The 10234-nt window shown below is 49.9% G+C and overlaps 1 protein-coding gene and 1 long non-coding RNA gene across 2 annotated transcripts; one reads left to right on the forward strand and one right to left on the reverse strand.

Moving 5' to 3' along the window:
• Positions 1-66: 66 nt before the first annotated feature.
• Positions 67-9663, forward strand: ENOPH1 (enolase-phosphatase 1). The gene is made up of 6 exons (XM_027652923.1): positions 67-185; positions 3669-3770; positions 4532-4734; positions 6886-7018; positions 7306-7429; positions 8500-9663. The coding sequence occupies exons 1-6, from the start codon at positions 102-104 to the stop codon at positions 8637-8639; spliced, it is 786 nt and encodes a 261-aa protein (XP_027508724.1). The 5' UTR covers positions 67-101; the 3' UTR covers positions 8640-9663.
• Positions 5655-8490, reverse strand: LOC113951671. The gene is made up of 3 exons (XR_003529235.1): positions 7842-8490; positions 6864-7461; positions 5655-6152 (listed from the first exon to the last, which is right to left on the reverse strand). It is a non-coding gene; the product is annotated as an uncharacterized LOC113951671 (long non-coding RNA).
• Positions 9664-10234: the final 571 nt, after the last annotated feature.

Below are 10234 nucleotides of genomic sequence, written 5' to 3' on the forward strand. Positions count from 1 at the left end.
GCGTGGCGGGGCGGGCGCTCCGGGGGCGGGCAGAGCCGGCGCGGCGCTCCCCCGCCGCCGCCGCGCGTCCCCGGTGCGCCCCACGTGCCGCCGCCGCCGCCATGGGCGTGCTGCCGGTGCCGGCGGAGGTGCGCGCCATCCTGCTGGACATCGAGGGCACCACCACCCCCATCGCCTTCGTCCAGGTGAGTCCCGGCGCCCGGGAGCGCCGCTGGCACCGCGGGAGGCTCCCGTGGCACCGCCGCTGTTACCGTGACCCTCCGGCCCTGGCATCGCGGGGGGCTCCTGTGGCATCGCCGTTCCCGTCGTGACCCCACGGGCTGCCGCCGGGACGGAAAGCCATGACCCGTTTTCTGCGTTTTTTCCCAATAGTGCTCGTAAGAAAATACGTGTTGTCTTGCCGGTCGGCCGCCTCTTCGGTGGGCAGGGGAACAGGACACTAGTGCTCGGATTCGGGGCAGGTCAGGGATGTTTTTTCGTGGATATAGGGCAGTTGGAGTGCTCGTAGCCTCGTCCGGGAAAGGCCCTCGAGCGTTGCTGTTCCTTTGGTGGCTGGAGCTGCAGCACCGCACCCGGGAATGCGGGGAGCCTGGAGTAAGAGCCCGGAGTTATCCACTGCGTTTTTCCATCGGGAGGGCGGGACAGCCAGGTGCTTCCAGTGTCGCCAGAGCCGCGTGTCCAGCAGCAGCACTGAGGGAGGGCAGCACAGGGAGCACCCTGGGCGTACCGTGAGGGGCATCGTACGGACGGCGCCTGTGTGCGGGTGGCTTCCCTTGCCGAGGAAAAGGCTTGAGACTGGTGGAAATGCTGGCTTAGGTGCAGAAGCCAGGGGACTGCTAAGCCTGCGAGGCCAGCAGGAGGCATTAGGACAGGCTGCTATTGAAATCTGCAGTTCTCCAAGCCCTCTCTTGGTCCCTGCCGGGACCGTGTGGTTCGCGAGCAATTCGTTTGTATTTAAGACACCGAACAGATTTATCCCTTCTCCTGCCGTTGACCCGTGTTTCTCCACGAGACATTGCAGGTTTTGGAGGATCTTTTTAGCCAGTGGGTTACAAAGGTGCTTTGTGACCCACATGGCGGGCGAAGGCTCCTGACAGGCTTTCTAGATGTTTCTGCTAACACGGTTTAACAGCTGAACAGCATGACCTACATCTTTCCTCTCCATGCTCTTCCAGTGCTCTTAAAGAAACGTCAGGCCTAGATGGCATTAAAGCTGCCTCCCTCCCCTCAGTATCTTTCAGTTTAAACAGTTTGAACAGTTTAGATTTCTTATTAAACATCTCTCAGAGCAATGAAGCTGGTTATATCCACCTTTAAGCTATTTTGCTGTCGTGCAAACAACACGCAATATACCTCAGACGCTTTTCTACCCAAAGTCTTCCTCTTGTAGGGAGGCCAAATGAGTTTTGATTCTCAGCAAAACTCAGTTTGCTGGAAATCCTGCTCCAAATGCTTGGATCAAGTTATTTCACTTGAACTTTCAATTAACCTCCATAATTTCTACTTTCCTTTAAAAGGTCCACTGCTGTTTCTGCAGGCACTTTTATTCTTTAATATTAAAGAATTTTATTTAATCACTTCTTTACTGTTAGAATTACTGAATATGCAAAGTAAGGGAATAGCATGAGTCAGCTGATGGGTGGATTAAGGACAGATACCAGAAAAGAGCTTATTTGGTGGCCACTAATTAGAAGTCACCAAGTTTTGCCTTTTGCTGGATCCACCCTGGCAGAGTGAATGCAGATGGCAGGGAAGAGATGTGATTTGATAAACTACATCCCTGGGGATTTGCCAGATCTCCTGTAAAAGAACAGATTGTCACTGAACTTAGTGACAGTTTGCATGGAAATTGAGAGAAAAATTTATCCTGGTCACTTGATTACAAGGCTAATTACAGTGTGCTACGTGGGTGTCTACTGACAGTAAAAATACCACCCTTTCTACTCTGGGTTTGACGCTGCTGTAAGCAGTTGCGAAGGCTTAGGAGGGCTGTCAAGCTGTGGTTGCTGAGGAATCTTTCTCCACCCTGCCAAGGTGTACTGGGACAGCCACATCTGGGGCTGGACATTGCTGAGGAGCCTAACCATTCCCCCAGTACGCACAGCAGCTGTGCACAGCAGGCTCCTGTCTCTGCCCTCCAAGGGAAATGAGAAGTGGGTGAAGTTACAAGGGTCAGTAACAGACCTTGTTAAACCTATTCAGGAGTTTGCAGACACCAGCTTTTGCTGAAGGCTGAAGTGGCGGTGAGGGAGGTGTTTCTTTGCAGGATGCAAGGAGTCTTTCTTCCACACAGACTCCTGACATCCATAAACCATCTGTCCCACTGGCTGTCCACCACTCCAGCTGTCACATGGGTATCCCCTCTTGGTCCACAGTCCGATGCATTTGCCAGTGAGCCAAGACTTTTACCTTTTTAAAATCCCCCGAATCATGGAATACACTGTGCTTTCAGAGCCTTTTTAGAAGTTTTCTTTGCCAGCACAAGAGCATAAGACACTGGTTTTGGAAAACAATTTGGACCTTTTGACATCTGAGTTGTAAAGGAGATTAAACCAAGTCAGTGGGTTAATTGCATTTCCCAGTGGATTCTCTGTAATTTCTTCCATCATTTAAAAGATAGTTTGAAAGTAAAGGAAATAAGAGAGTAACTGGGGGTATTACAAGGCTGTTGATTTCCCTAGACAAGTTTGTGGTAATTTTTAGGCAATTTGCATTGTTTATAAAATTTACAAAACGGAAAACACAATATCCGAGTAACAAAATCCTGCAGTTCTGCTACCACATCATACTCTGAGGACCACTGCTTTCTTAATTCAGTAGCAAGTTAAAGGTGATATGCAACGAGGAGAGAGAAATTATGAGTGTCTTTTTGAAGAGAGGTGAGCTCGGGTTAATTTCTTGCCCATAAAGAAAAGCTTGTCTCTGTGCCCAAAGGAAGGAGCTCCCTGACCTACCCCTTGTCCTGAGCCTCTTCCCTCACCCAGAGATGCTGCACAGTGGCTGCTTGTGGCTTCTCACTTGTGAAACACCACTAATGAGAGCAATTTGTAATTATTTCTGGTTGCCCTTGAGATCTTCAGGGAAGTTTGTAATTTTCCCGTGGCACTTCTCCCTAACCCCATTTCATTTTATTTTGTAAGACTGTCCTGTGGAGCTCAGTGTCACTGGACTACACTTTTCTTTTTAAAAGGTCCTCTAGCTTTGGTGAGAAGTTGAGATGTGTTTTCAGAATTACCTTTGTTAGGACAAGCACCCCATCCAAAATATAGTAGCATAACTTGTCCATTCAGAGTACATAGACCATCAGCCTTGTACTCCTCAGCCCATGGAAATGTGGAGTCACATCTGCTATTTGAGGTGTTTTTTGACAAGCCCAGGAAAAGTTATAACCCACCTTTCCATCCTAGGGCTTAGAAGTTGCAGCTACGTAAACATTTTGTGTAAAAAAAAAAAATAATCCACCTGCACTCATCTTGGCCTGAGGCTAGCTCTGTCCTGTAACGTAACCAGGCAGGCACTCTTGGCAGGCACTTTCACAGGTTGCAGTACCGTAGGGGAAGCTTAAGTTGGGAAAATAACTGTACGCACCAGCATGTACCAACAGTTCCTTTTAGAGCAAGTCAGCCTTACCTCTGCCAGGTTAAAGGAACAACCTGTTTCCCTGCCAGGAGACCTTGTTCCCTTACATCAAAGACAACGTGAAGGAGTATCTGCGTGCTCACTGGGAGGAGGAGGAGTGCCAGCGGGATGTCGGACTTCTGAGGAAACAGGTTAAGTAACAGAGCTACACCGTGTCTCTCTGGGTTTTCAGGGCTTGCCCTGGGGCTTCAGGTCACTCGGACTCCCTCAGTCACCCAACATGAGCCCACGTCTCTTTGCCCCTCTCTGTGGAGGCTGCTTGCTTCAGTGGTCCGATTCTCCCCCTCCCAAAGCCTGGGGTTGTGCTCAGGGAAGGGCTGGTGCTTGGCAGGCAGCAGCTCAGCTGCTTCCCTCAGCTCACCTTGGTCTTCACGGCCCTCGGGCAACTGTCCAACCAAGACTTTTCAGCTTTTTGCCTCCACCGTGCCCTTCTCTTGTTGAATACACACCTCTTTGGGAAGCAGCGTGGAGGGATGGCAGAGTACTTGTCCTGCACAGGGCAGCACATCCTGCCTCTCTACAGGGACACAGCATCAATTTGAGACCCGTGGCTGAAGCCAACAGGCGCATTTGCTTTTTTACCTAATTTCAGTAATTAAATACTTGAGCAAGTATAATTCTCATTGGAGTATTTACAATACAGCTACAGTAATGCTAATTGTTTGGTTTGGAAAGTGCAATCCAAGCAAGTGTTTCTAGACACTACCAAAGTCTGAATTTCCCATTGAGAAAAGCATCCAAATAATGTCGTAACCCCTTGTGTGAAGAGCAGTTCAAGCTGTGTCCTGCACAGAGGTGCATGGATGCAGCTGTTAGACCACTTCCCTACGTTAAAGGTGTTGAAACTTCTCCACCTCTTCCCTCCCCTCTTTTTATCATGGGTGGTTTCCAGGCTCAGGAGGACTCCAGCTTGGACGGAGCCGTGCCAATCCCTCTGGAGAGCGGAAGTGGGGAAGAGGAGCTGGAGCGGGTCATCCAGGCGGTTGTGGACAATGTGCACTGGCAGATGTCCCTGGACAGGAAGACCACAGCACTGAAGCAGCTGCAGGGTCACATGTGGAGGGCAGCCTACGCCACCGGGCTCGTCAAAGGAGAGTGAGTAATTGTGTGAGTAATTGTGGGCCTCTTCCTGTGGGGCAAGTATGGGGTCCATCTTTCCTAGACATTTATTAGCAGAATAGCTGCGTAAGCTGTTCCTGGGAACAGCCCCACATAGAAATGCAAATAGGATCACTGGCTCAGTGGACAAGCCAATGTGTTTGTGTTCAGTAGTGGCTTAAGCCAGACCACTGCTGTTGTGGAACCAGCTGCAGACACTTCATTTCAAACTTGATCATGCAGTAAAACTCAAATCCACTGAGCTTAATCTTTGGATCTAGGCAACAAAGAGCTTACAGTAACCTAGGGACTGACCAAGTTCCCCCTGGGAAGAGCAAGTAGGTGAGAGTGTTTCTCCTTAAGGAATAATTGGCAGGTACGTGCTGGAGAACCGCCAGTTATCCAGCAACCTGAGCAGGGTCCATAAACTAGATGGGGTCTGACCAAAGAAACAGGGTAATGGAAGCATGACACGGAGCGAGTCTGCTCCCACAGCTGGTGGAACATTCATCGGGGACAACTGCATTAAAAAACTTGGAAAATGTCTCAATATTTATCTAGAGAGATTTCTTGATAAACCAAGAGGCTAAAGCACAAGTATGAACTTTTTACAGTTCTCCATCTTGCGTTTTTTATCCCCGAGTTGCACTTGTATTTTGGAACAAATATAAACAAGCCAGGGTTGCAGGGTCAAGTCCTTTCAGTCATTTCCTCCTGGTTAGTCTTTTACCTGTGTGTTTCCTGCCTTTTCACTTCTTTTTGTCTTCAGGTCCCTCTTTATGTTCCAGCCACAACACAAGAGTGTGTAAGTAGGGACAACTGCAGCTAAGCTTGATCTTATTTAGGCTAAGAAATACTTGGTTAAACTATGCATTTCAAATTTGTAAGAAAGTAAAAGAAGCCCTAAAATTCGCAGAGCTGTGCAGTGCAGGTGGGAAGGCTGCGGTTTGGACTGGGATCATTCCCTTGAGATCACATCTCCTCCAGCTCCTCTCTCCAACCTTCTACCACATCAGACTGACATCCTTTCCCTACCTCTGTGAGGCTTTGTGGCCTTTCCTTACCAACCATCCCACGTATTATTGAGGGACTTACTGTCAGCCTCACTTTGTCCCTCCTGGGCATCCTCTAGCCTTCAGTATCCCCCAGTACATGGGTCATCTTCGAAATGTCCACAAAAAGAACTTTTACTTACATATGCGTGGGGCACTGGAGAGATCTCGTGGTATAAATGAGAAGCAACAACAGACACGTCCATTAGCAGTTGCCTTGGCTTTGGTCCTCCTTCCTTCTCTTACAGCTTTGCTCCTGTGGCTGGGCTTGTCTTCAGGTGGCTACTTCTCAGAGTTAGATGGAGCTCACATTTTGAGGCTTGTCAGCCCATTGCTAGACCAGTATCTTCCTTTCCCAGCACTCTGCAAGGCCAGAAGAATAAGGGGAGGGATGCTGCTGCCTACAGAAGGAGAGTTAGTTCACCCTCTGTGTTGCCAGGGACATGTCTGGCCCATGGTAGTACTGTACAACCCAACCCACTTGCTGAATAGAGTAGCTCTGACCTCAGTCCCTTAGGGGACACTCCTTCCCTGAGTTTTTCTCTGGCTTCAGAGAGTTTGTACAGTGCCATTCATTCAGCTCCTGCAGCTGCAGCCTTGTCTCAGCTCCTCCCTGTGCATGGTTGGGGCCTGAACCCACGCTGTGGCTTTGTACCACATGGATGGAGCTTACAGCCAGAGCTCTTAGCAAGAGGGAGGTCTTTGTTGCTTGCAAGGCAGGTGGGACTCAGAATGCAAGAGCCTGTCTTCTCTGTCCCCCACTTATTCCTCCCTTGCAGAGAAAAGTGATGGGATGACATTTTCCCCAATCTTCCCTTCCCTCCCCACATTGAATGGGCTGGAGAAACTGCTGCCAGATGTCTGGAGCACTTCATCAAAGCTGCTGTCTGCATAGCAATCTGTGAGCTGCTCAGCTGGTCAGAGCTCAGAGTACATCACTGCTGCTGAAACAGGCTCCCTGCTTGCAGGGCCCCTGAACAGACTGAGAATGAAGTCCCCTTGCAAACTAATGGGACAGTTGTCACAGTGCCTGGATAAAGGTGTAACTCCAGGTGCCCCTGGATTTGCCCTTACCTGCCATCCTGTTTTGCTCCAGAATCTTTGAGGACGTGGTTCCAGCCATCCGGAAGTGGCGGGAAGCAGGGATGAAGGTCTATATCTACTCTTCAGGCAGCATTGAAGCCCAGAAGCTTCTGTTTGGATATTCTACAGAAGGTGATATCTTAGAGGTAGATAACCTTACCACCTTCCTTACAGCTTCTCCCTCTGCAGAGCACTCCCCTCCCACAAGCCCCCTTGCTGTAACACTTGGTGAATGAAGTCTGGGACAGGAAGGTGGGGGGAGTGGGTTTGACCCACGGGAGTTAAGCTCATCCAGTTGACTCTGCTGGCATGGCTGCATCGGCCCCTGGTTCCGGTGGTAGAAAGGAAAGGGGAGGGCTTGCTCAGGAGTGAGGTTCAGCCCTGCTCTTCAGGTGGCATTCAGCAGTGGCCTGTGCTTCTCTCTCTCTTTCAGCTCTTTGATGGCCACTTCGATACCAAAATAGGCCCCAAGGTAGAAAGTGAGAGCTACAGAAGGATTGCCGCCAGCATTGGGTGCGCCACCAACAACATCCTCTTCCTGACGGATGTCCCAAGAGGTAGGTGGCCTGCCAGCCCTGCTGGTTCTCACCTGTGCAGGGGAGGCAGGTGCTCTTTAAACACATGCTGCTGACTTGTCCCAACCACCCCAGAAACGCTGCACATCGCATGGCTTCAGCACCTCCCCTCTAGCTGTTGCCATCCTCCCTCCTTACACACTCGGGCTTGCACACAGCAGTGGGATGTCTGTGAGCAGCACTGCAGTGAGGGAAAATAGGTCAAGTAGAAAACCTGCCTTTGCACCAGCAAGCAAGGAGAGACTGTTAAAGCGGAGCAGAGCTTTAGCTCTGAAGCGGTTGGCATGTCCCACTTACAAACAGGGTCAGTGGTTTGACCTGTGCTCAGGGGAACTGATGTAAAGCTGTGCTGCTACGTGGCACATGCTGGTGGCTGGTTCTTTGTGCCTCTTACGGTTAGGTTGTGTTCAGCAGCAGGAAAACATTCCTCCTGGTTGTCAAGATTTGACCCCTGGAAAGCCAGGATTAGGAAGCTAATTTAATGGCTTGTCTTTGCTGGAAACATCTTTCTGGTAGAAATAGCACTGGGTTGCAATCTCAGTCTAAACCAACCCAGTCCCCAGGAGTCAGTCCTTACCTCCTCTCCAGCCCTCCCAGAGCTGCTGGGAGCTTGTAGTTACCTCCTTTTCCCTGGAACACCTCCTTGGATTTCCTCTTGTACTTAGGAAGCAAAAAGAAGCTTGTAAGAAGTGACTGGGCCGGGTTGGCGTGTGGATTGACTCACTAACACCACAGCCTGACCACAGCCCAGCTACCCTGTGACAGGAATCCAGCTGGAAGGTGCCTTCAACAGCCATCAGATGGGAGAGGATAGTGAGGCAGGCAGCTCCTGTCCGCTCATGTTACCTGGCAGCTACAGCCATCCACAGCAGGTCTGCCAGGAGCTGGTTCCTCTCTGGAGCCCTGCAGCACCACATACAAACTGTGCTTTCTCTGTCTCAACCTTTAAAAGCATTTCAGTGCTTTGGGGATCTTCAGGCCTTAAAGACCTTGATGTGAAGAGGTCGGTAAGTAGATCTCATCTCCGCTCTCCCCACCCCTGTTTGTTTCAGAAGCCAATGCGGCTGAGGAAGCGGATACTCACGTGGCTGTGGTGATCAGACCAGGCAACGCAGGACTGACAGACGATGAGAAATCGTATTACAGCCTCATCTCGTCTTTCACCGAACTTTTCCTGCCTTCCTCCACTTAGGGAAAGCGGTGCACGCACAAAAGACTGTGCTTCACCTGAATTGTCCTTGTGAAACATTAGGTAATTTTGTCCATTATAAGAATTCAAAACCAAATCCACATCATGTCTCGGACCCACAACCAGTGCAGGCAGGTATGGACGGACAGTACGGTGTGGGGTCCCTTGTGCAGTAGGACGGAGGCCTGCTGCCAGCTGGAGCTGGGAACAGGGTGAGGAGCAGCACCCATGAACCCTGCTGTTCCTCCCCTTTCCTGGCTAGCAGTTAGCTAAGGAGATGCTTCCTTCAGAGTCACCCACTGAAATCTGGTGCTGAGATGCCCCACCATGAGCTCTGTCATTTTTAGCAGCAGTCTGCAAGCAAGGTTTATGTCCCTTGTCCCAGAGGGACTCCTGAGGACCATGAGGGAATATGATCTCCTCCCTGCAAATGGGGTTGCTGGCTAAGTCAAAACTTTCAAAGTTAGGATTCCCAAAGGAAAATGCCAGCTGTGGGCTGTAACACAGTAGCTGACACAGAAAAAGCCAGCCCTTGCTGCAGGCAAGCTTTTTAGACGAAGAACAACATATATATTGGCTATATCTGCAGCAGGTCTAGGTACAAAACAGTACAACTTGCATATGGAAGCTGCTTAGAGCTGCACAGCCAGCCTACTAGAATGAAGTAGAGTATATATAAGTATAGCTTTAAAAATTAAATTCTGGACACACTCCACTGCTGCATTGTGGTGCTGGGCTATAGGATATAACTGGCTGAACACCAAAGTCAGCTTGACTGCATTTCTGAAGTATCTCAGCACTAACCCATGGAGCTCCTCCTCAGTAGCCAGCACCACCCAGTCACCCATTCATAGCACTGGTCAGCTGTGGGCAAACCTTGACAAACTGCTCCCAGGGGGGCCATCCTGCTGCATTTAATGAGAATTAAAACCCTGACCTGTTCACCCTACCTAAATTGCGCCAATGTATATCAGATGGTCATGGAGCTTTTCCTAATACAGTAAATAAAAAAACAATTTGGCTTTCATTGTGTTCACTCCATCACAGTATTTAGCCTTCCTGTCTATCACCAGTGATCCCAGCACTTAAAGGCAATTTTTTTTTTTTTTAAATCTGCAAACACTTTGTTGTCCTGCTTTCACCTTCCCCAGTCCTTTCTCTGAAGCAGTAGCCTTGTCCTGCCAAGGAAGCTGTATTACCTCACTGACCACTTTAGGGTTTCAGCTGGTGCTCAGTGGGGGTGCAGGAATGAGAGCCACAAATAGGTTATACCTGGTAGGAGTGGAGGCAGAGGCAATCTGAAATCCCTGTTCCCTGCTGCTGGCACTTTGTGCATGGGTGTCACTTGCTGTGTACTGAGCAATGGCACTTGAGCTTGCCCTCCCAGACAGACAAAATACAAGATTAACAAGTGTGCTGCCTTCCTGAGCTCTGATCTGCACCTACAGCTCTCCCTGTTGATGGAGGCTGCTGTGTAAAGGACAAGCAAGAGATGGGCGTTTGGGGAGGAAACCACATCATGCCAGCACTGCCCTTCTAAAACTTTGATAGTAGCAAGGTCGGGCTGTGGGGCAGCTGGTCTTGGATGCCTCTCTGGG

Source organism: Corapipo altera, unplaced genomic scaffold (genome assembly GCF_003945725.1).
Source record: "Corapipo altera isolate COAL_440 unplaced genomic scaffold, ASM394572v1 69, whole genome shotgun sequence".
Lineage (NCBI taxonomy): Eukaryota > Metazoa > Chordata > Aves > Passeriformes > Pipridae > Corapipo > Corapipo altera.

Excerpts from the sequence above, each read along its gene's own strand:
- ENOPH1 (XM_027652923.1), top strand. The coding sequence starts at position 102 with ATGGGCGTGCTGCCGGTGCCGGCGGAGGTGCGCGCCATCCTGCTGGAC. Across the intron at positions 186-3,668 it reads CCCCCATCGCCTTCGTCCAG|GAGACCTTGTTCCCTTACAT; the intron begins GTGAGTCCCGGC and ends TTTCCCTGCCAG. Across the intron at positions 7,430-8,499 it reads CCTGACGGATGTCCCAAGAG|AAGCCAATGCGGCTGAGGAA; the intron begins GTAGGTGGCCTG and ends TGTTTGTTTCAG.